Source organism: Astyanax mexicanus, chromosome 8 (assembly GCF_023375975.1).
Source record: "Astyanax mexicanus isolate ESR-SI-001 chromosome 8, AstMex3_surface, whole genome shotgun sequence".
NCBI lineage: Eukaryota > Metazoa > Chordata > Actinopteri > Characiformes > Acestrorhamphidae > Astyanax > Astyanax mexicanus.
The window spans coordinates 32,699,542-32,725,827 of record NC_064415.1 but is presented as its reverse complement, the minus strand read 5'-3'; the positions used below and the strand labels follow the sequence as shown (position 1 = coordinate 32,725,827).

The window sequence follows — 26,286 nt, the reverse complement described above, 5'->3', positions numbered from 1 at the left end:
TGTAACCTAGACGTAAGCCCAATCCCCTTTTTACCCTTTTGCCCTTCCACTTAGCCCTACCCCTGTGTTTTACATGTTCATATCTAGGGGTAGGGTGTCCAAATTGTTGCTAGGGTGGAGGGGTAGAGGGAAGTGTTAGGGCTAGTAGTAGTAGTAGTAGTAATAATCGCTAGTGGCTTATTTCATTTTTTTCAACTTATCCATTCCACCTTAAATGGTGCAATAGACATTAGAAACTTTAAAGAGAGAAAACAAAAGTTAATAAATGCTAATTTCAGCTCCCTATCACAGAGGAATTAAGGAATACACAATGATAAATAATTGCAGCACTACCTTCCCACTTTTCTGAAGACATAACATTTAGTTAGTTAGATCCTCCCATGCCTATGTGGCGTATCAGGCAGCAAATGAACACCGCCAGTACAATGCTCTAAGGTTAACTAGTTAACTAGCAGCAGCTAGGTTGCTGAACTTTGGCGCTACACTGCTATAGTTATAACTGTATCGGCTGCTTGAAGGATTGCCCCTATTCTTAGGGGGAGGATTTCACCCCTTTCCTTATAGTTAACCTTATAGGTAAGGTATAGTAGTAGAAAAATATAGTAAGGCATAGTAGTACAAAAGAGAAATGGGATGGGGCCTTTCACTCTGTTACTAAAAATGTTTCTTTGAACACAGTGAAATGCGAGTGAAGAGGAAAAATAACTTTAAACACTATGTCATCTATTTATCTGATCAAAAACATGTTTCTGGAAATACACACTTCTGTCAAAAAGGGAAAGAAGATGTTTACAGATTGTAAAGACATTATATAATCTGATGGTATTCTCAGTAAAGACAAAGTGTCACAGTGATGTAACCATCATTTTACCATAAAAGGAACCCTCTTTGTTGTTGCAGTGAAGAAAGCATTCTCATCTCTTGCACAAGAAATATATTTAAACCGTTCTTTGATAAACAATTATCAGGGTTTCTAAAGTTAAATACTTACAAGCTAAATGTCCACATCCTTGCCTCATTTTAGCAGGAAGTTGCAACCAGATGGTGTAGCCTAAAGGGTAGAACAGGCTGGAGAGGGAGATTAAGGACGGAGAGCACAATGAAGGACAGGGCTAAGGAGTTCACATTGGTGTTTTACTGGTTTTCATTCAAGTTTAACTGGTACTGGACCACACAGAACAAAAAGACAAACAAAAGACGAACACAGTATTTGAAAATTCTAAAGACTGAGGTCACAAAAACAATGGGATTTGTTTAGTTTTCGCCAACAGTCTGTCAAGTCTGTTGTACTTCTTTCCGGGAACTCAATTCCTCTTGATTGGATACAGAATTGAAATTCTCTGTCATTCAAATATTTGCTGAGAGTTCAGCACCGTCTATAGACTATAATTTTTTTTCAAACCTATCATTACTTATCAAAATGCACTGTGAGAGATAAAGATTGCATGCAATGAAGTGTATAAAAATAAATATTCTTCTAAAGCTCCAACCAAACGTGGTCTAAAGTCTAAGCTGGAAACAGCAGTGTTTCAAGTGGGTTTCTTCCTACGAATAAGATGCACCAAAGCAACTGTTGATTCTTCACAATTGCTTCGTCATATAAAATATCCACCTAGAGGTAAAACTCTAAATATAGATCTCTATCAGTGAAATTGACATTTAGAACAGATCGAGTCTGTCGGTCAGTCCCTGAGATTGTCTGGTAAGTCTGTTAAAGTCTTTAGTAAACCAAAGGTCAATTCAGATTGCTTTAGGTTTTCCTTTTGAACTTCCCTTTTCGTTTGGCTTTCTGTCTCCGTCTTCTCTTTCCTAAATAATTGGAAAGAACATTATAATTTTCATCCTCCTCTTCATCTTCATCAGAGTACCAAGGTCCCCAGACCCCTCCATTGTACTGAGGATTAGATCGATAGTCCTTGGGAGGGTAGCGGCAGGGCACGGCCGTCTTGTCGTACTGCAGAAGCCTGAGGAGCATCTTTTTCACAATGTGTGGGTAGCGCCTCGAGAGGTCCACTCGCTCGAAAGGGTCGGCCGTGATGTTGAAGAGCCAGACGGTCTTTCCTCGGTCCCAGCGCACGCGCTCGTTGTGCCATCGATTAGCTAACAACTGGTTGGAGAAGGTCTGTGGAGGAATCCAGTCACTGTAACCCGGAATACCTGTCAGAAGCTTCCAGTCTCCGACGCGAAGAGCTGCCTGGACGGCTGTGTTCCAGATTCCATATCCTGCCTTCCAAGAGCCATTCTTGGCCTTGGTGTAGATGGGGTCTATGTTGTGCAGAATGTCTTGACGTGGGGAAGGAAGTCCTTCGCTGATGGACTCCCAAACATCGTAGCCATCCAGACTCTGATTCTCATCCAGGGTACCTTCGGCAAGCGTTACCAGTGTTGGGTACCAATCCGTAATGTGCATCAGCGCCTTGCAGCGTGTACCCCTCTTCGCAAGTAGGGGGCTGTGCACAAACCCCACTGCTCGTATCCCACCCTCCCAGTAAGTGCCTTTACTACCCCTTAGAGGCCAATTGCTGCCCCCTGCCATTGGTTGACCGCCATTGTCTGAAGAATACACCATGACCATGTTGTTGTAGTAGCCATAGCGCTTCAGTGCGAGCGTTATGTTGCGCATAGCCTCGTCTAAGCAGCTGACCATGGCAGCATACTTGCGTCTGTGTAGATTTGGGATGGATTTATAGCGCTCCAAATAGCGAGATGGAACCTGGAGAGGTGAATGTACGGCCTGGAACGCCAAGTAAAGGAAGATCGGGCGTTTAGGGTTGTGTCTGGCTAGAATATTCACAGCCTTCTGAGTGTACATGTGTGTGGAATAGATGCCACGGTCTTGCTCCCAGGCGGCTTCCTCACCTTCATGCAGGTCATAGCCACACATGCCGGGGCTGTCACATTTGTAATGGTTGTAGTAGTCGCCGCTCCCCAGCAGAGAGCCGAAGAAGGTGTCAAAACCACGCTGTGTGGGCATGCAGCTGCGCTTGTAGAAGCCAAGATGCCACTTGCCCACCATATGAGTGGAATATCCTGCACTCTTCAGCTTTTGGGGGAGCGTGATGTTCTCGACGGGGAGGCAGTTGGGCTGGGTGGGGCGGATGATGGAGTGCTGGAGCCCAGTGTGGATTTGGTACCTATAACAGAAACAAATAGTAAATAACTATGAAAAATGTATTTCTATAGCACATTTAAAATATAAAGTGCTTTACAGTGCAAGACAAGATTACAGGATGCTAAATCTGTAGTAATGTGCTCTAATTTCTTTGTACCAGTTACCATTGTAGCTGCAGCATTTTGCACTGATTGCGGAGGAGTTAGAGAAGCTTCAATAATCCATAAATATAGTGTATTACAGTAATCCAAACTAGATATAACACATGCATGGATAACCCTTTCCGTATCTAAAAGATAGGTGAAAAGATTTCAGTTTGGAGATTTGAACTCTGAATCAAAAATTACACCAAGGCTTTTTATTTGGGTTTATGCTTGTAAATATTATAAAATCTGATTTTCTCTTGTTTGTAGGTAGCTACTAGATTAACGTTCTAGATTAGAGTAATTGATATCCATGATAAACTAATTGGGTCGTCCAATAGGTGTACACTTTCCGAAAATCTAACTAAAAAAAAAAAAGCAGATCTTCTGCATGACAGTGAAAAGTAGCAAGACAAATAGTCTGATTTAGTGGGAGCATGTAAAGCGAGAAAAGGAAAGAACCCAAAATTGACCCTTGTGGCACTCCAGATACAGCTGCAGCAGGGTATTTCTCAATGTTGTCTGAAAAATCCTATGTTAATATAGGAGGAAAAACAACTAAGGGCCAAATATCTAACTCCTTACTCGAAACAAAGTTATTTCACTTTTGTTCACTTTTTTGAAATTTAACTTTAGGGATAATTCTTGTGAAAGTAAACATATCTTCATAATACTTGTTGGTAAATGATTCTTAATGTTCTTGTATTAACAACTGCCATAAGGCTCTACAAAGAATACACACCAAATATACAACCTGCGTGCTTGGGCCCCTGATTACTTTTAATAACAAATCACACACATCTGCACCCACACCCACACAAACACAGGCACACATGTGCATGCCCAGATCCTCAAATGCCAGCTATGTACTTTATCAAATGAGGGGAAAATAAATTACACACAGACACTATTAAACCTGCAGGACCAACAAATTAGGAAAAGGAAAGCATTAACACACGCATACGTGAACAAACACATTCCTCTCTTGTTCTCCATGCTCTTGTTCTCCTTGTCTTATTAACTCTCTTACTATTCTGAATCTTCCTTTTTCTGTAATCATGCTTTTAACATATGCAATAAATATGTAATGGTCAAACACAGACTTGCTTCTTTCCTTACCAGTGACATCTAGTAGATAACATGCAATTAGGGTCAACTGTCTGCATACCATTTCTCCATTGACCAAAATAAAACCACAATCTTCTCTAGAACATCTGCAACAGCTTACATCCATTAAAAATGTAAACGTAAATTAACCAGTATATAATAAGATTCCAGTGTCTACAACTGTTTGAGGTTTTTCAAAATGGACTTCCAACATCACAGAGTTCCTGCCAGGCTGCTCTGCCCATTATCCCTGCTGTGATTACTTACACTTTACCTATTCTTCCTAACTGTTTGTTTTTATATAAACATATATTTGTTTTTAGCAAACTGCTTGGCAGTTATAGCAGATTACTCACGTTTTAAACATAAAATATAACTTGGCAATGTACATAACCATATGCAAAGGAGGCAAAAAAAAAAACATAGTTGGAGAAAAAATATTTTATTTACACTGACATGATAATGTGAGTATGTAAACTGATCATTACAGTGCTCTAGAAATGAAATAAAAGTAACATATATTGTACACATACGGTATGTACATCATATATTAAACCTGTGTACTACATATTAGGTGTGTCATATCGTATCATACGCGATGATATCGCCAAAATCTTTAACACAAAAATTCTTTTAACTGTTTGTTTGCAGTGTATATGCATGCACAACATACACTGTATTTTAGTAGATTTGTGTTACATTATTATTTTTATTTATTTTTTTTATTTTGATACATTATTTTTATTTTATACAAAATACTATCTAACAAGTAACAAGTAAATCGTTTATAGATTTATTTTTGTTGCAAAAATGCAATGTTTTGTCATATCGCCAAGAATATTATCACAAAAGATAATAGGGATTTATCACTCACCCCTATTACATAAAATATTTTCAAAGAGCTTTTTTCACTGAAAAACATATTCCTCTCAAAAAAAGCCTTCATTACCTACACCATGTATATATACATAGTGACATATATAAGGAGATATTTTCAACGTAAATGCTCTTTTAATGGTTTATCTCACACCAACAGAGCTTAAAAGCACACCGATTACTGTAATTTAATCAAATAATCTATTACCTTTTGTATTTAACCATCTATTTCAATCATTACCTCTAGTGTAAGACCCCCTGAGACCATATACAGGCTGTGGAGTATGCATAAGCTAATGTGCTTGTGATATAAATCTATTATATTTTTGTTTAATTAATCTCCCTTCTTTGAAGTTTTACGACCAAAGCAAGAGGTTGTTTTGTCTGGAAGGAGCTGCAGCGTTTATGGAGTTAGCTGTTGGATTTAATTCCACCTTGTCTCCAGCTCTCCTCCTGGAGACAAAACAATAAGATAAAATCATAACCATTCTTCTGCAGATGCTCAACCAAACCTATACTTACAAGAGGCTGTCACGCACAGAGCACAGTCTAGATTAAAATACGCTGCATGAAGTTCAGCAGATGTACTGTGTGTGAATGTAATGAACCGGTACTGATATAACAGAGGGCTTACTGTAACACCTTGGCATGAACCAGTGTACAAATAATTTGAATGGCAACCCAGCGCTTTACTGACGGATGTACAGGATGACTGTCCACACTGGGAATGTAGTCATCTTTGACTCAACATGACCAAAAACAACATCCTACAGGATGTGGCGGTGGTGGTAACTAGGCAGAGTGCTGAGATCAAATAGGAAAAGGCCTTTCTGAACTGTGCCAAGGCTGCAGACAGAGTTGCCACACAACTAGGTGTAACTTCCGCTGGGGACGGTGGGGAACTTGTCTTACACACATTTTAAAGCCACTTTTAAAGTTAGCTTGAGGTTATGGTAGAAACAGATAAATAATAAAGGTTTATTAGTGCTGACAAACTATAACAATCAAGATTATAGGGTAGTAAAATGTCATTTTTAGTAATTAGGAGCTTCAAAATCAATGTAATGCTATACTGACCCATAATAGGAAGAACAACATCTTTAGCATTGTTCCTCTGGGCTCAGCACACTTTTAGCTGCCTTTTGTAACTTAGAGAAGTGGACAGAAAAAAAATCAGTTAACAGAATTGCAAAACACTGAGTAACTTGATTTCATATTTGTGTGAAATCCGCTAAAATGTCTTCAGTCCTCATGCGTCCTTCCCTTTCAGTGAAGATTCTGTGTGTCTCAGCTTGTCCAAAAATGCATGTAAGCTGGGTGTCCTTTTTGAAGGGTGGCCCAAAGCATGAAATCGGGAGCCCAGGAGCAAAGAAACTGCATTTTTTTTCATAATGCTGACTGACAACCATATTTACCATACTTTTTGCTCAGCTTGCAGAACTTCAGTATCAAACGGTGCTGTAAGTACTGAGCCACCACTGCCCCATTTACTTAATTTAAAATAAAAAAATACGTAGTAGTAGTAGAAAAATAGTAGTAGAAAAAGAAAAAGTAGTGTAAGTACCATGCAGTGGTAGAAAAGCCCTATTTGGAGTTTAACATTTGGTAAATGCTGCTGATTGGATCTTAAATTGCCATAACAACAAGCTGTTAGTGGTTAAATATTCATATGTTGGTTAAATGTTGCTGATCAGATAAACAGCCACAACTACCTAGCTGTTAGGTGTTAAATCCTGCCATTTTTTTTGCACTGGATTTTTCGGACTGGATTTTCTGGTTTGTTTGTATAATAAGGCGCATCGGATTGTAAGTGGCACTAGTAAGGATGCCTACATTGAAGTAAGCAAGAGTGTCAACAAAACAAAACTGTAATTCTCTCCTGAAAACTGTGTATTTGGATAAGTAAAGCACTTCTGTTTATTTACAGTAAGCTTAAACTTCCAATATTTTGTCTAAGGTTGAGTTTTTAGTGAAGTTTCTCAAGCACTAAGGCTGGGTGCAGCAACATTAGCATTATCCGCTACTGCAGGGCTTGCAGGACGTAAATGCCGATAGCCAATAGCGCTTTACTAAAGAACCCTTACTGCTTCTTTATATCTGACTGGTAAAATTCACACACAAAGCGCACCATCAATTTCTGGGAAAATTATAGGATTTTGAGTGCGCCTTATAGTCTAAAAAATATGGTAGTTAAAGGTGAGTGAGTAGGAAAGAAGGGTGTAAGGGAAGGGAATGAGCCCTGTGTATATTCCCATTTGTTAGTTGCAGGATTTATCATATTCCAGTATTATGCTACTTACTTGTATAGCAATTATATTCCATGAAACTGCACAGACTGAACCATGACTTCCGTTCCATAACTGAACCTTAACTATTTAATACAAACCAGTTACAACAACAAATTATATTGTTTTAAATTAAAGATTTTGCATAACCTGGGTTCAGTTTTTTATATAAGTGCATTTAAGGTTTGGGGATATATGGGGGTTTCAATTGCACACATACTTCCCCTCATTTCCACCTCTTACCCTCCATTGTTAAGAGATAATGGATTTAAGTGCTTCGCTTTACATAAAGCTGAATTAAACTGCAGATCGTATGTCACTACCGGTCAGCAGAACAGCGGTTTTAGGGGGGTGAAGTGAAGGGAAAGAGTTACATTGCATATGGGAAAACAATGGAAGTCTTTTAGAGTGCTGGTACCTAAACCTGACAATGAAACCAGCCTCAAAATTACTGCAGCAATTTTACTGCTTCATTCTGGAAGCAGCTCCACAAAGGTACTGGTGCCACTGACTCCACAGATGTCTGCTTTTCCGAATGCCCAGACAACCAGACTCCCCTCTTATTCCTTTCTCTCACATTCCCCTCACCTCCTCCATCCCTCAACATGTATCTCCCCATATCCCTCTTTCACACTCCCCTTACAAGCTCACTCTCCCTCCCTCATATCTCTCTCTCAAACATTCTCTTCTTCCCTTTCTCTCTCTTACCCTTTCTCATCCTGCATGTGTTCTCTCTCTACATGTTCTGTGCTTATTCTGTCAAGATGCAGTTAAATATGCACTGGATTAAGAGCCTCACCAATAGGAAACTATTCGATTAATTGAAAAGATAAAAAAGGCCAGATTATACTAAATATTAAAGTTATTAGTTAATATCTCCATATGTTCTCTACTCTGTATCTATCTCTGTATGTTCTTTCTATTACACTCTCTCTTTCGCACTCTCTCTGTGTCTTCTCTGTCTCTTTCTTTTTCTCTCTATCCACATCAGCTCTCCCTCTGCACTAGGGCTGCACGATATTTAAAAAAAAATTACATTGCAAAAGTTCTTTTTTCAACGATATATATCGCTATATTAAACAATGCAGGGGCCATGACTACGTCAGCCCTGCCCCCACCTACACGCTGTCTCGCATTCGGAATGATCAAGTTGGTGCCGAGCACTCAAAACCCGAGAAAACTGTAAAACAACAGTAATCAGCCCTTCAATCAGGCATTTAAATGGCTTTTAAAAAGGTAAATAAGAGAGTTTTTCTGGGATAAAATGCGTGAATATCTGCCCAAAACTGTGCTGGACTGAGGTGCACAGCTTTCGACACGTGCGTTTACAAGCCGGTGCCCAACCATGTTGTGGAAGGAGGCCATGCGGTTACCTTGTGTTTACTCCTGGTCCCCCCCTCGTGCTTCTCAGGCAGCAGCAACCTGTTACTTACACAGACACAGAGACAACAATGTGTATCTGCTTCTCGAGTCAAGAATGAAAACATTCCAACATGACGTGTTTGATTTAATTGCCTTAAGTGACATCACACGTCCTGCGATGTGACTACTGCGCATGTAGCACATCACAATGATGATGCTTAAACGATATATTGTGCAGCCCTGCTCTGCACATCCCTCTACATATCCCGTCTCGCTCTGCCTCTCTGAATGTCATCTCTCTGATTCTTTCTCTCCCTAATTTCCTACTCTTTCCTCATATCCCTCTTTCACACTCCACTCACACCCCCTCTCTTTATGTTTTCTCTTCATATCCCTCGCTCTCTCTTTCTCCCTTACTCTCTCTCTTTCTTTCTGTCCACATTAGCGCTCTCTCTCTCTTTCTCTGCCCTTTCTCTCCCTTGTTGCTGTCATCTTTTTTCCCTGCATGCCATGTTTTTCTTTCTCCCAATGTCACTCTCATTCTTTCTCCACGTATACTCCCTCCTTGATTCTTTCTCTCCTCAATTTCCTACTCTTTCCTCATAACCCTCTGTCACACTCCCCTCTCACCCCCCTCTTTTTCTCTGTTCTCTCATATCTCCCCCTAATGTCCCACTCTCTCTTCAGATCCCTCTCTCTCTCACATTTCTCTCATCCCTATTTCCTCCTCATTCACTATTCACTGACTCTACTCTCATCTCTCTCCCTCCCTGTGTGAACAGGCAGTCTCTCATCAGGTCTGGACTGCAATAAGAGCTCTACTTGTTCTTGGAGTGTCATGGAGTTGGTGTGTGGCAACATGCAAGCACCTAAATAAAACACACACACACTCAGGCTATTTAAAACACTGGTTAGGTTCTATACTGTATCGTGGCCTCCCACCACAGCGTTAAAAGCAGCTTGCTGTTCTTGCACTTTGCAAAACTTATGCTCACAAGCATGCACACACACACACACTTGTTCTCAGCCAGTGCAAAACAGAACAGCTGTGCTGGCTATCATCCTACTAGCCTAGTGATTTATAGACTGTCCAAGTGTTGAGCTTTAGAGGGAATGTGTGGAGTGGGCACTGCATGGCACAGCTGCATCTCTAAACTCCACAAGAGCAAGCATGTGCGTATTACTGTAACCATAAAGCGATCATCAAGCGCTTAAAGCTGTTCTCAAGTATGGCCCCACCTATGGAACTTGTGGCTGGGCTCTACGGTTTTACCCGTGGGACTCAAATGTTCAGCATATACCGTTCAGCTTTCAAATCAGCTCTAAATCTACAGGTTTATAAAAACTGTTAGCTGATATACAGTGCATCCTCAAAACTCAGCTAAAACATGGTGGAGAGCACGAGGGGGAGCAGGTTTAAACACGACATAACGGCATGGCCTTCACATGACTGGGCACGTGCTCTTACCTTTTAAAAAGCCATTTAACTGCCTGCTTTTGTTGATGTTGTTTTGCTGTTTTTTGGGTGATTTGCTGACTCTAAAGCGCTTACTCAGCTCAGCTATGTAATTTTTTTCCAATACTATGCAGTCCTACCCAGAACACCTGTCTCATTTTGCTGGCTGTGCTTCTGCTAATATAATAATCATGCAATTTTAGTATAACACTTCTGTCATACAATGCAGAATACAGTGATTTTTAACCACCTTAAGTAATGAAGAAATTACAGACCCCAGAATGTAACGTTAGCTTTAAGCTGTGCAGCATGGATAAAACTACTGAGATAACTGATCATTCATTGTTTTTTTTTTCACTCACTTGCAACAGGGTTCATATTTACAGAAATCTAATTGTTACAAGGAATACCTTTGACACATTTGTTAAAAGTCTAGTCTACTTTTGTATGTTAAAATACAGTTTATTGAACAGGGTTGGGACAATTTATCGATATTGCACTATATTTTATTGTATTCTTGTAATCAATATCATATTCTATCCATACATTGCGGTGATACTCGCCCCCGATTCGACCTACTAGTAACTGCTTCATTAGTCCACGTGGAGGCACTAATCAAATAAGCAGAGTAACCTAACAACATAATTGTCAAAACCATTCTTTAAGAGTATTTTATCCTCTTCAGTAACACAGATGCCGTGAAGTAGGCCTATTGAGAATTGTGTTGTGACATATACTGCCTGGCCAAAAAAAAAGTCGCCACAAAAAAGAAAAGGTCACACACACTAATATTTCCTTGGACCGCCTTTAGCTTTGATTGTGGCACACATTCACTGTGGCATTGTTTCAGTAAGCTTCTGCAACAGTTTTAATGCTGGAAAAAGCACCTTAATTTTTTTACTTTTACTTTAATGCTGTTTATTACATTATTTAACAAAAAAAAAACACAGTTGATAGTTTGAATCTCTCAAACTTTTGTACTATGACAGGAACACTAGCTTGTGGCTAAAACAGTATATTAGTTCGGGGCAAAAACATTACATAAGAAAATCATTACACTTGGCTTTTACTTCAGATTTGTTGATATTGTAAGTTAATTACCTAAAAAAAAACATCTAAATAAAGAAATATTAACAGTGTAATATTTAATTATTTCCTTTTTTTTTTTTTTATTTACACAGGATTTCACATTTTTCGGTTATTACATTGTAATTTTCTATATACGAGAATTTATCTAGTTTTTTTATAACACAATAATCAGTTTTCACCTTTTTTAGTTTGTGTTAAGGTCGTCTTCATATGCGCTCAGTACGGTTTGCTTTTGGACAGTTCTGAGGCGAGTAAAGCAGCCAGGTGTGTTGGCAGAAGTGTTGCTATAGCAGCCAAAGTTTAGACGCATCTGCAGCTTCGTGGCATAGGATGTCCTTACATGTTTTCATAGCTAAGAGTGCAAGACGCCTTCGCAGATGTTCGGGCCTACAGTCACACACATGGACAAACTCTTTTCCATACTGTCTCGCCACAGAGCCTGTTTCCCAGGATTAGATTCAAACCTTTCATTTACCCAGGCACACCATTAAAACCGATTCTTATTTACAATAGTGGTCTGACTGACAGTTTCCCCTATATGACAAAACCAAATATTAACGACATATGCTGGGGCTTGTAGATCTCTGTGCTGGAGCGGAATGATGAGCTAGCTATGGTGGTCACTGGAGTCTGCCACAAACTGATTCTACCACGCCAGACTGGATGTGCACTGGAAACATAAATCACACTCTAGAAAACATGAAATCCAACACAGAGTTAGAAAAGCAGCGAGGATGATAACAGAGTTTCAGAGCCTGAGTGGTGTGATTTATATGAGGAAAATAGAAAATAAAAGCATTCATTTGAGAAGGAGGATGTATTTACTGTTTTGTGATCGATTAGCTAAACTTTGTTTGACAAAATTGGAGTACACTTTGGTCTATTAAACTTTTTCTTTTTTTTTTACATTTTTTACTCATTTACAGTACCAGCCAAAAGTGTGGATGCACATTAAATTCAGTGTTTTTATTATTTTTTATAAAATAGTTATAAAACTATAAAGACAAACATATGGAATTATTTAGTAAACAAAAAATTATAAACATACCAGAACATGTTTTATATTTTAGAGTCTTCAAAGTAGCACCTTTTGCTTATTTTCTTAGTGAGTCAGGAATGTCTGTCAGTTAACAGCTAAGTTAATTATTGAATTTCTTGTCAGTTGTAAAGTTGTGAAGAGGTAGAGTTGGTATACAGTGAATGGCCCTATTTGAGTAATGTTCTAATCCATATTATGGAACAAACTATTCAACTAAGTAAAGAACAAAATGGCTTTAAGAAATGAAGGTCAGTCAATCTAAAACATTTCCAGAACTTTGAAAGTATCCTCAAGGGAGATAGGGAGGCCGAGAACAGGTGGAAAAACCAGAACGGGCAGAAACTAAAGACGCGCCAAGCGAAACAAAGAGACATGGGAGGAATGTAAACAAAAGCTCACCAGAAAAGCATATTATTTTATTTTGAGTTTATTATAGTTCAAATTACCACACAAACTAGATGTTTCATGCTTGCGGGCCACATCTGGCCTGCGGTCCCCCTATTGCCGACCCCTGCCCTAAGGTTTACTAATCGGTAACTACAGAGGTTGGACAATGAAACTGAAACACCTGGTTTTAGACCACAATAATTTATTGTCCCGACGGACAGTTCTGGTGGAAGTTAAGGTGCACATTGAATTCTGCCGTGATTTGGGCAGCCGTGGTTTTATGTTTTAATACAATCCGGGTTAACACCCGAACATCCCTTTCAGACAGCTTCCTCTTGCGCCCACAGTTAATCCTGTTGGATGTGTTGGATTGAACCTTCACACACTTCTCTTACTGGTGCAATGTGCAATTAATGAAGATTGGCCACCAGGCTGCTCCAATTTAGGCATGAAACCTCCCACACTAAAATGACAGGTGTTTCAGTTTCGTTGTCCCACCCCTGTACATGCCAGTAAGAAAAAAGACAATTTAATTTAATTGTTTTCGAGAGAGTCCTATTGCACTGGCAATACTTCTATATAGGGACGAGACAAGCTGTGCATGCATTCACACATTTGTTTCAGAAATAGTTGCAACTTAAAGAAGCTGAATGCATTTATTAGAAAGGTGTCCACAAACAGTTGGACATATAGAGTATTTCCAGCAGAGTGTCACTACTTCAGACTCGTGCCTTTAAGAAGGCGTGTAATGGGAATGCCACGGCCCTTAACTTTAAAAGAACCTTTGCACAAATCAGCCATCCATACAAACATTTCAGCAATGCATGGTATGTGCTTGTACTTGTGGAATTCCACAATACCGTCGTGTTGGATGAGTGCGAGAAGACAGCAAGAAGAGACAAATGTTCCAACAAAGGGGAATTCCCTCAGCTTATCATACTTCAATTGTTGAGATATAAACAGTCTAATAGAGGGTTTAGGTCTGGTTAATTGCGGAAAAAAATACAGACTATAGTTTCTTTACTGTGCCTTTTAGTGTTGGTGCAAGGAACCCTGGGTTGTGATGGCTACAAAGCACATATAGCCATAATATCTACTGTCTGTAAACTGTCCAGTAAAGCTACATGTGTCTTGTGAGTTTTAATACTGTATCTAGGATTGCAAAGATGAGATACCTTGAGATACATTTTATTATTTTTACTGTACACTGACCCTAAAAAGAACTAATTTTTTTTGGTTTAGCAAAAATTTAACTATAGTTAAAAAAGCAGACTATAAATGGAAGTATGTGTAAAATGTAAAATGTCTCTCTTTAAAAAAAAAGAAAACTCAATGAACTCACACAGTTCAAACAAATACATTCGATTAAGCTATTAAGCTTAAGTTTTATATTCAAGTTTTATCTGTCATTATTAAATGTGCTATGTAATCTTATATGCTGTCTTAGGAAACAGTTAATAAGGAGATTGCACAAATAGTCATTGACAATTCAATTAATAAGAAAAAAAATCAATAATATTATTAAAACATTAAATAATAAAAACAATAAGCGTTACAATAATAATAATGAAGGAATGTAAACAGTGTGTTTTTAGTTGAACAAAACTTACTATTGAAAGTATGTGTAAAATATCTCTCCTTAAAAATAAATAAAACAAGAAAGTCGCACATGGGGAAAGCTCTTTTAACCCTGTGTGGCACGGTGTTGCTTTCAGGCAGCAAAGCAGTTTTTTGAATATTGCATTGTCCTTTTAATTTTTTTTTTTGTTATTTGTTTTACAGTGTGTGATGGCATTCCTAATTTATTCTAGCCGCTTAATCAAGTTTTTGGGTTCGTCCTGAGGCAGGGTTTTTATGTCTGTCCCAGCTGGCTGCTCAATTTGTCCAATGCGTGCCAGCTGGGGCAGACAGGGGCTGTGCATCCTGGTGTGGGGCTGGCCCATGGTTCCCCTGCTTCTGCACATCACAAGTGTTAAAAAGTGTTTATATTTTTTTGCATCAGGGCAACATTAGGCAATTACATAACAAGGCAATAATGGCAAGCTTTCAAAAAGTAAGCTAAAATGTTTTCCTTTTTCTCAACAAATATGAAAATCATGCTATAAATTGTTGTATTTTTAGCTAATGACTTCTTCATTGTTATTTTTTTCATGATTTTTGTTATTGATTAATCTGTGTATTTCTCAATTCATTAATTGTTTGGTTTTTAATTATAAAATCTAAAAAGAAAACTCTGAACCAGTAACAAACTGGTGGGATCCTCTGTCTGATTAGATTATTTTCCTATTAATCAAATGTGCACAGTATGTGATACTGCTGATAGTATCAAACACTTTTAAAGAATGCACATTATTCAAAGTCTGTTATTATTAACACATATTAACAGAGCTTTGTGCTGTATTGTCTTTTTATCTTATAATTTTGAACTGCCTTATCATCAAATCATCAAACACCTAAGCCACACGGCATCACTCTCTGGTAAAAAGTCCTAAAATATGCGTCAGTAAAACATAAAAGTGAAAAAGAAAAATAACTTTAACATCAGTGTTATATGTACACTATATTGCCAAATGCCTTCGCTCACCCACCCAAATCATTTAACTAATTTTAGGTTCTAATTAAATCCATGGCCACAGGTTTATAAAGCCAAGTACCTAGTCATACCAACGGCTTCTACAAACCTTAGTGAAAGAATGTGTCACTCTCAGGAGCTCAGTGAATAAAATCCAGTGTGGTACTGTGATAGGATGCCACATGTCACATGTGCAACAAGTCCAGTCTTGAAATTTCACCTCACTACTAAATAATCCACAGCCAACTGTCAGTGATATTAGAACAATGTGGAAGTGACTGGGAATGAAAGCTATTCCCTATAGAATGGGGTCAGTGGCTCTTGTGGAGCATAGTGCACAGAGGTCCACAACGTTCTTCAGAGTCAATAACTACAGACCTCCAAACTTCATTATGCCTTCAGATCAGCTCAAGAACAGTAGAGCCCAGAGATCTTCATGAAATGGGTTTCCATGACTGAGACGCTCCATCCAAGCCTTACATCATCAAACCCAATGCAGGTGAGTGGATACGTTTGGTAATATAGTGTACTGTACATGTCAGCAGACAAGTGCTAACTGCTCTTTTTATCTGATGCTCAAAGCCACTGTCAAAATCCTGTCTTCACTTCAAACCATGCCTCAACCACTGTAGCAGATTTCCAGCTTATCTTGCACTCAATTAAACCTAAAATCACTACTTGTATGCAATAAAAAAAAATCATGAAACATGTGTTTTTTGTCCACCATGGCCCCTGGGTTCCACCAATCTCACACCAATCTCTGCTGGAATCCCAGCCAACACATGTTCTATTCCTTGCTTGAGTGTCTCTCCTACGTCTGGTCCAAATAAACACATTTGCCTTCACTCTCCAACTAATCACTTTCAGACCCTGCAACGCTGAAACATGTTCTCTTGGTCTTTTCCTCCGTTTTTCAGTCTTCCAGGCACGCCTTGCTTTAGTTTCAGAAATGAACTGTAGAAAACACTGTAGAATGGGCAGGACAGCGTGTTTAAAAAAAAGTAAACATAGGTCTTGCACCTCTGCTCTCCAGTTTCCAGTCTCTCCAGAATCCAACAGCTAGTTTTCTGTGTACTAATATTGGTACATTTTTGTGCTTTCTGTCAACAATGAGGAGTCGTCAAACTTAACTGCACTTTTATTGATGAACCATTACATTTAATAGACAAACTGCAAAATTAATGCATTGCTTCTGCTGTTTAAACCCAATGAAGGCAGTCTGAGACGCTGGAGAAGAGGACAGGTCTTGGAGAAGAGGAAGGGTCTACTAAATGCATGTGCTAGTCAGGCTCTGCATCTTGTTTCTACTGCACAGACTACAGTTGCAAATTTGACACCATGGCTAACAATTTTGTCTTCATTTTTAGAAAAGAACATTTAAGTCTATGTTTTAAACAGCTGTTGATTTCAGATCCTGCCCAAAGTACCACACAGACTCCTTTTGATTTTAAAATTTTTAAATCTCCTGATTAAAGCAAAATGTAAGAGACTTTTTCATTATCCTGCTATTAGTCACTGCATGCTGTCTTTTGTTCAACAAATCAGCATGATCTACTGTATTACACTAATCCCACGAGAAAGCCAAATGGAGGATATGTGAGAATAAAGAGCGGAAGGACCACACACATTTTCGACTTCTCTGAAAGTCATACAACACCAGATCAGGCCGGATTACAACAAAACTCTCCGGAAAGCCTAAAGAAGGTGTGAAAACTTGTGTCGGATGAATTAAAATGGTCTTCTTTAAATGTTGGGGTCAACCAAGGCCAGAAATCTAAAAAAGGTTACATGTTACAATAAAGGTACACTGTTATATGGTTAAGTTACGACTCAAGTTTTTAGTTGACTTAGATGAGACATTATTAAACATTTCTAAATGTTGGTGCTAATGAATGCTGAAAAAACTGTTTATTAATAATTAATTGAGATATTAAATATTTTACAAAGAATATGTAAATTTTTAATCTCTTAACTAGTGTTTATTAACAATTAGCTTAGATATTCTCTCATAAGTACATACCCTTATTGTAAAGTCAGTAATTATGTGCATGTGTGATTATAGCACAAGCATTTAAAGTGAAACTAGTGTGATTTATGGTGGAACAGAACCTATGAAAAAGTATTCTTCACTGTTTGAGGTGGAATGGAAATTATGGAACTTCCATAGGGTATTGGTGTATTTGCAGGAATTTAAATAAGTATACCATAGTGAAACTATCAGTATGTGTTCAGAGTTTGGTTCCTGTGTTTTGAAACACAATAGTTATTGTGTGCTCTATCCTCCTGTGGTTCTGATTAATAAACTATTATTTATTAACAATCCTACACGAACAATAATCAGAAGTTTACCAGACTGCTGTTTCTGCAGTTCACTCTTGTGGAGTCTTTTTCTCTCTTGTCCTGAGGGATAGGTCTGATTGATATGGGAGACTAACTAACACATACTCCTCTTATCTTGGCACAAGGGGGAGACGGGGGGCCCTCATTAATTTGCGGGGCACTACGCAGTGTGCGTACATTTGTAAATCTACCAAGAGCAGGCCATTTTCACAATATGTGTGACCGTGTAAAAAGGACACTATTCTAAAGAAGATGAAGCAGAAATATGTGTCCAAATGTGCGAGCCTGACTGAGACCTATCTATCCATTTTGACTCTGGTGTAATTGCAGCCAAAAGTGCATCTACTAATACTGGCTGGAAGGAGGTAAGTACTTATGCAATCATTTTATTACCTGATATACTAACTTTGGTACAATATCAGTAAAATGCTCAGTTGCTCTGGTATGAGCAGTTTTGCTTCATACAACTAAAGCGATTTTGTTTTCAAAGCTCAACAGCCTCTTGGACAGAAGAGGACAGAGGACATTTCAAATCAGAGGGCATTGCCTTCTCATGGTGCCAGGCCTGGGTAGAATTACATTTTTCTTGCCCACCAGCAACTACTATGTGAATCCCTTGTCTTTCACACTCCAGTACTTTTACCAACAAAGGAAGCACACATTGTCTAGCCAACTCTGTGACATTTTCATAACACATATTACACATTCCTCCTGTTGACCTTCTGAAAACTGATTATGGTGGCAGTCAAGTAAAACCCCCTTATAGCCTTCACTCAATGCTGAAAATAAAAACGAAATTATGCTTACCGTATTTTTTTTAGACAATAAGCCACACTTGAAATGCTTTCATTTTTCCAAATAATTTGTCAGTGCACCTTATGTATGTATTTTACCAGTCAGGTTGTAAGGAACACTGTAAAAAAAGAAAATAACTCTAAATGTTTACACTATTTATCCCTTTTCTTTTACTACAGTCTAATTCTGTCAAATTACAGACATTTTCTGTTAATTACAAGCCCCTGTTCTAATTTTACATATTATGACATTAATGAGAGATTACGGTTAAAACTCTTATTTTTAGGGCTATATTGCTATATTATTTTTATGGTATTTTTCCATGTTCTTAAGTTATATAGATATGTATGTAAAATTACTTATTATTATATGTAATTATATGTGTGTGTTATTATTTAAAGGTTTATTTCTTTCCCAACAACTCAGTGGTTTTCTTCATAATTGTAAGGTTTATTTATTTATTCATTTTTTATTCATTGTTAAAAAAAAATACAGAAAATAACCATAGAAATAAAACGTTTTTTTCTTTCTTTTATGTAAAAGAAAATATACCTAAAAAAAACAACTGTCTGTGGGGCGTGGCTATGTTAATTAGATGTTCAGTTTAGAGGGCTCACCATGATGTAGTTTCATAGCAGTTTTATCCACCTGGCTGGGTTTTAGACTGTGCTAATATAAGTGGTTTCACTCTCTGAGCACTTTTTATTGCTTTAAATGAGCAGAGAGCCTGTTAATAAAGAAATCCTGAAAAGATCATACAGTTTGTCACTGAATGTCACTGAATGAGTCAAATACGCATTAATTTGTGAATCATAAAGCTCCCAACTTGAAAGACAATAAAGTTAGTTAAAAAAAGGTAAAATAACAGTTTTTCCCTGCAGAACGTTGATCAAAATCACTTTATTGAAGAAATTTAATTGTAAATATGCTCTGAAAAACTGTAAAATAACAGTTTTTTCCCTGCAGAACGTTGATCAAAATCACTTTATTGAAGAAATTTAATTGTAAAATACTGGTGTATGTATGTGAAACCTTTAATGAAAGTGCATGTGAATCTACTGGTTTTGCACTTCATATGAATGAAAGTATTTTACTTTAATTTTAGGGTTTTTGTTTGTAATTTGACCGTTTTTTTTACGGTTTTATTTTTTACAGTGAACAGTAAAGCCACTCCGCTAAAGTACAGCATTATAAAGGAGTTTCAGAAAAGTTTTTCTTTAGCACCCAGGCTGGAGCAGTATTAGCAATAGCTGCTAACCACAATGCTAGCTCTTTTGCCGTTCACAGGTAAATTTATCAGACTGTAGCCTGCGCTTACCATGTTAAAACAAGGTTTATGAGACAAACCGCTAGCTGATAGAGCCCTGGCTACACTCAGGGTTCCTCAGTGTAGCACTATCTCTGGTATTTACTAGTGCTAAGTGCCGCTAACCACAGCTAGCACTGCTGATAACAGTGGTTAGCGCTGCTGATAATAGTGGTTAGCGCTGCTGCTAACCGCATTAAACACCTGGGAATTTAAGCTTACTGTAAATAAATTAACTGAACTGTAAAATAAACTGTACTTACCCAAATAAACAGCTTTAAGGAGAAACTGGTATTTGGCTAGAACTGTCCATGCTTACATCAAGTGCAAGATTCAATACAAGATGGTGCGTATTCCAGAGGGGTACAGGTCAGAGGGGAATCCTCACCACATGGAGGCTTTAAGTTCTTAACATCAACCAATTTCTGCTGACAGGAAACATCTTCTACCGTTTGCCTCCTTTTTACAATTTCTCCTAGGACCTATTACATATACATACTGTCTTTCCACACCACTGTGTTTTAATATAGATTAGTAAATTACCTTAAATTTGGCTCTATAAAAATAAAGCTCACTATTATTACCTAAAAGTCTAGTAGTGGTGGCAGAGTGAAGAGAGTGAGAGATTTCCTTTCAATATGAACTCTTAAATTCCAGATGGCCTTTAAATACAAATCATTGGGTTTAAATGGATATTCTACTGTTTAGCTTTTCTTAGATGTGGGAATTATGTGGTGAATATGGATAAATTCAAGGTTTTAGTGCTAAACCTTTGAACAGGTAAATATACAGTACTTCATTCAACACTTTGAGTGGAAGGCCTCAGGAACTGGGTGTCGGTATGTATGTATAAACATGAACACCTGCACAGCTTCAGTCAGTCTGTCCACTGCTCACTTATGAACCATTCTTTAAGGCAGGCTAACACCATATTGGGCAAACAACGTATTGAATTAATAATAAATTATAATAATAAAAGTCTAATCTTGGAGTCATTTTAGTCAGCTTTTACAGACAAGCATGTCAAATGGTTAAGAAGCATTTACACTCATTGTCAAAAATATAGTCACAGAAACAGTTACACCCAGAAGGAAGTACCAAATTTTAATGCTAATTGCAATAAAGGTAATACGAAGTAAATTTAACAGGAACAATAAATGTTAATCAATATAGGCAGCATGCCAGACATTTTGGCTTGTAGATATAGTTTCCTAATTAGGTCTTTGAATACTTTGATTTCTGTACTGATACCCAAACAATACTTTTTTTAAAAACCTTTTTTAAATTGTAACCAAAAAAAAAAAGAAAAGATAATTATTTTCATACAACCTAATAATTTAATCTTTCTGGATCTTGCTGAAACAAACAGTGAGCATATTTGTGGCACTTTATTAAAAACAGAAATCAATGCTTGTGCTTACTACTAAAACTACAAATATGTTTCCTACGTATATTGCTTTATGCATTGTTAAGTTTAAGAGTTCTTTTTTTAAATATCAGCATGACATTAACAAAATTAAATTAAATGATATTAGTGATATCAATCACTCATGATTCTTTTTTTATGCTGATAGTTTCCTATATTTTTGAGGGGGCAGTAATACTAGTGTAGTGTGGTTTAGGTCAGACAGACTTGAGTTTTTTGTTACTGTATTTTAATATCTCAGGAGAGAGAGGGAGAGACAGTGCAAGTTAGCGAGAAACAGAGCAAGAGCAAGACCCGGCGCTGTGTTGACACAACTAAAAGCATGCTCCCCACGTTTGGCGCATTTATGTGCATTTTATGTAAAGTATCGAAAACCAGGCACTGATTTTTTTTAGACCTTTCCATACCTGGTAGTAATGAGACATTTCGCCCTATTCTGCAGTGATCCATCCCATGCAGCTTGCTTGAATATTCATGCAGTTCCTACAGATTCTGTGGTTAGGGATGGAGAGTTGACAACATGTCCAATAGCATCCCACACATTTTTAATCTTGGCTAAGTGTGGCAATGTGACTAGCCATGGAGTAGTATCTGTATCTTCAAGGCAAACTCTTGAAATGACAGCAGTATGTGGACGAGCATTGTCCTGTTGGAATAGAGCATTGTACTTTGTGTATTGTACACTGGGCCTCATTAATGTAGCATTGGGCTTTCAATGTGCCTGGAATAAAAAGCAAAGATGACCTAGCATTAAACAAACCTGCACCCCAACACCATGACACCAGGCCTTCTGGATGCATGATGCATGACAACAAATTGTTGATCTTGGCACCGACCACAGTGTTTCCGTGAATTGGTTTCATTGGATTCATTGGTCATCTCCATCAAGACAAAAGGGAGGCTTGTTACTAAAGATGCTCTTCTGTCTTTCTAATCATACCATGACAGTCTGTCACGACTAACCACCAAATTTCATCCCTCTTGATTGATTCACTCTGGGTGCAACAATGTTTTTGATGATGGGTGTACATATGGATTAACCTGTCCACTTAGTTTACAGTTCAAAGATCTTTCAAACACTCCATTCATACCTAGCCAGTCCCAGACAGCCCGCAGTGCATTTCATTTCCTGTATCTCATCAGCTAAAAATGTCACTGGGGAGATAGAAACTTTTGACACTGATGCTACCACTTATTTTGAAGTCTTTTCAGGTGAGAAGAGCAAGGTCACTTTTTCATTACTTTCAAAGCAGGCTGTCAAAAGAGGTGCCCAACAGCAAGCTTCCTGTCTCCTGAGGGTCAGACCAGATGTTTCACCACAGGAAGGACCAGCGGAGGGCTTTAGAGTGTTCACTCAGTATTACTGATGTTTTAATGAATGTATATGGCTCTAGGGCATAAAGGATTTGCCAGATGTGCAGGTCAAACAAGGATTTACAGCAAGTTGTAATGATTTACGGCAAATGTAAATGGGCTGTATAAATGGTAGTAAATGTGTTAGCTGTCTAGGAACAAGAAAAATGACTGACCATCAGTTTGTCTTTATCATGATCATGCTGTCAGCGCCATGATGTTTTTATGTCTTTCTAACTGGCTAAAACATTCAAGTACACCTTTTTTTTCATTTTCTCAATGTTCATCACAAAAGTCACATAACAAGTATTATTATTTGAAGGGAGCAGTATTCTGAGTGAAGAACAGCTTCAACCATTAGTTTAAGTTTAGCTTTAAATGAATGTTGATTCAATGACCAAATTTTAACACTAACCAATGCCTACAAGAACTTCTGTTAAAGTAGCAGTCCTGAAGATTTTTTTTTATGAAATTGGAAATAGTTGTGGTAGAGTGGTAAAAAGGTGAAATATTAAAATAAATGCATCTGTATGCTTCTGCCATTATGCATGCAAAGCTAGCTGAAATTATTTTAAGAACTGATGGTGTGGTAGGTTCTTTTGTCTGGCTATAACAGCTTTTGCGAGCTAATCTACATGAGCAACCATTGTTACTTTACTTAATTTTGTTTATCTATACTATCTATACTGGAGTAGTTGTTTTTCATATGACTTATTCAGTTATCTGTACTTTCTACTCATTAAACTTAAAAAATAGCCGTGTTACTCCTGTTTCATTACGGCTTGTCATCGCTTGTCAAAAAAAAAAAAAAAGTGTAGATTTCCTAAAAGCTTCTTAGCACTAAGATGATAATTAGATGGCTGAGCAAGCTTCACACTGAGCACTCTCTCTCTCCATGTTGGGATGTTCTTCATACAGATAATTCACGCCATCTAGACAAAGTGAATTTGATTGTGGTTGAATGAGAGGTATAAACATCTACTGTTCCAACATCCCATTGGTTTATACTCACATATGCACCACACATGCACACATCATATCACACACCAGCAAGAACATAAAGGACGTATGTAGCTTGGTATGAAGATGATCTAGGGCTCAAAAGACACAAGAGGACTCAAGCTCAATGTCCCAACTAAGCTTCTTTAAAATATTTGCACTAAACTAAAAGTAATTCATTTTAAGGGGCATATATGCAACTGAAACAAGTATTAATATTTTAATATAACATTAGACATTATCACTTTTAGAAAAAAAAGCCTTTTTGTCCTTAATGTCACTTTTTCCTCACATTACTTTTACTTATATTGATACTTCAACTTCTACAGAAGTATTGTTAAATGCTAATATCTATACTTCTGAGTAATGAATGTAAATACTTTTGACACCTCTGCTGCTAATGCCGATGATACAAGAGCTACTGCGTTAAACCTAAGAAACACAGAATAAAAACTGAAGAGAGCCTGCTAGATTCACTCTGAAAAGTGACTACACCACAATGCATGTTTTAAAAGTATGTTTAGTGTGTTGTGGTGCAATTACACGCCCTCATCTAAAACGTTGGGACTGTCACTTTAAATAAAGGATGTTTAAAGGTTGTTTTTCTATAATTAAGATTAAATAATGTAATGCAACAAAAGAATGAAGTTTAACGGAATCAGCCGTCAGGGCAGTCTTCTGAAGTGGTTAAGTGAACTCACCTGCCAGTCATGAGCTGACTCCTGGAGGGGCTGCAGAGCGGCTGCACGTAGTAGTTCTCCAGCTTCACCCCGGTGGCGGCGAGCCAGTCCAGCGTGGGGGTCTTTATTTCGGAGCCGTGATAGCCCACGTCGCGGAAGCCCTGGTCGTCCACCATGATGAAGATGATATGCGGCTGGGAGGAGGAGGAGGTCGTGGGCTTGTCCACTTCGTTCGCGCGACTCGCGTGGAAGTTGTTCGCCCATCTCGCGTACGTAGCGCTCGCGACGCTGTAGAGACAGAACCCCGTCAAAATCCACAGGATAAACATGGTGGTCCCGCCGCGCGGACCCTCACACAGACACGAGGCGGCTAATGAGGCAGGCGGGCGCGCGGCGGGCTGCAGATGCCGGGGCTCGCGGGCTGAGCGGCTGCCATGGCCGGAGCGCGAGCTCGCTCTGTCAGCTCGAGGAGGGAGAGCGTGCGCGAGCGGGCGGGCGGAGCAGAGGCGCGCGGGAATCAGGTTCAGCTCGTGAGCTTCACCGACACCGTCAGGGAGCAGGAGGACACTGAGGAGAGCGCAGGGACAGGATAACCACTACATTTACCACAGGAGGGTGAAAGGAGTGGAGGAGTTTTACTCAGCAGAGTCCTCCTCCCCCTGACACACTGCAGTCTGTTCAGATCCTCTCAGAGTTACACTCAAGAGTTACACTCAGTGACTGTGGAGTTCCTCAGAGTTCTCTCTCACTGATAGCACTTAGCTCAACTCCACCTCACGCCTTCATGTGTCACAAATAAAGACTATTTTATTCTCAGACTCTCTATTTACAGCTTTCCCTCACTACACCCTTCACCTCTACCCACATGAAGCGTACAAATGTATTTTAACTAGTGGTGTCAATCGATTAAAACATTTAATCCTATTAATAACAACAGTATTCTGTGATACACTGCGATTAACCACACTTTTTTTTCTTAAGACACAAGTTTTTACTGTGGATATTTAAATATAAAGAAATTTAAAATGCATTTATATTTATATTAGTGGTGTCAATTAAAATACTAGTATAGACCAAGGAGAGATAACCACAATGTGGGGCTCTGAAATAAAGAATGCATGACAAATTGGACAGAGGAAACTTTTTTTACTTATTGTAAACATCTCAGCTTGATAGTAAGGATTTTTGAATTAGAACTTAATTTGCTGAGTATAAAAATCTCAAGAAGTGTTTGGTGTGGTGCAGTGTATAACACCACCGCCTGCCAGTGAGCTACCATGTGGGAGACTTTGGTTCAGTTCCAGATCTGGGTGATTATATTGCACTGCACAAATAAGAGTCCTTGGGCAAGACTCCTGACACTACATTAATCCACCTCTGTAATAGGAATAATCTTGTAAGTTGCTCTGGATAAGAGCGTCAGATAAATGCCAGAAATGTAAATGTATTGCCCACATGCTCACAATGAGGGGGATGACCATTTAAATGACCTGAGGAGAATATATAAGAGCCAGTATTCAATAATGTGTACAGTGTTCCTTTAAGAGCATCTTACACTAAGTGCGCGGGCATGTGTGAAGCTTGCATTTTTTTGTTGTTGTGTGATGTATATTGCAATATTAAAAAAATATATTATTTCACCAAATTCCTCCAGACCTCAGTTATCCAGCAAGTCTAAATCATAATAATAATGCAAATTCAATGGCACAATTCAATTTCTAATTTGTACACCTTCCCCTTGTTTTTAAGTGTAACCCCTCTATTTGGAGGTATTTCTTGAAAGTAATTCTCATGGCCCTCTGTTTATCTGAAAAATCTCAGTTTGAAGGGTCATGTAGCTCTAATACTTTCCCTACCCCTCCAGCCAAAACAAATCGGGACACCCTACCCCTAGGCGAGGCGTGCATGCGCAAAACAGTAGGGCTAAGTGGTAGGGCAAAGGGGTGAAAATGAATTGCG

General features: G+C 38.4%; 1 protein-coding gene across 1 annotated transcript; it reads right to left on the bottom strand.

The window, feature by feature from the left end:
- Window positions 1-1,113: 1,113 nt before the first annotated feature.
- On the bottom strand, window positions 1,114-25,033 carry arsj (arylsulfatase family, member J). Its single transcript, XM_022678214.2, has 2 exons — window positions 24,349-25,033; window positions 1,114-3,134 (listed from the first exon to the last, which is right to left on the bottom strand). Exons 1-2 carry the CDS (start codon window positions 24,654-24,656, stop codon window positions 1,751-1,753), a joined length of 1,692 nt encoding a protein of 563 aa, XP_022533935.2. The 5' UTR covers window positions 24,657-25,033; the 3' UTR covers window positions 1,114-1,750.
- Window positions 25,034-26,286: the final 1,253 nt, after the last annotated feature.

What these genes read in the sequence shown, in the direction of transcription:
- arsj (XM_022678214.2), bottom strand. Translation starts at nt 24,656, where the DNA reads ATGTTTATCCTGTGGATTTTGACGGGGTTCTGTCTCTACAGCGTCGCG. An exon ending in AGTCAGCTCATGACTGGCAG is followed by an intron (nt 3,135 to 24,348) that starts GTGAGTTCACTT and finishes TTTCTGTTATAG; the next exon opens with GTACCAAATCCACACTGGGC.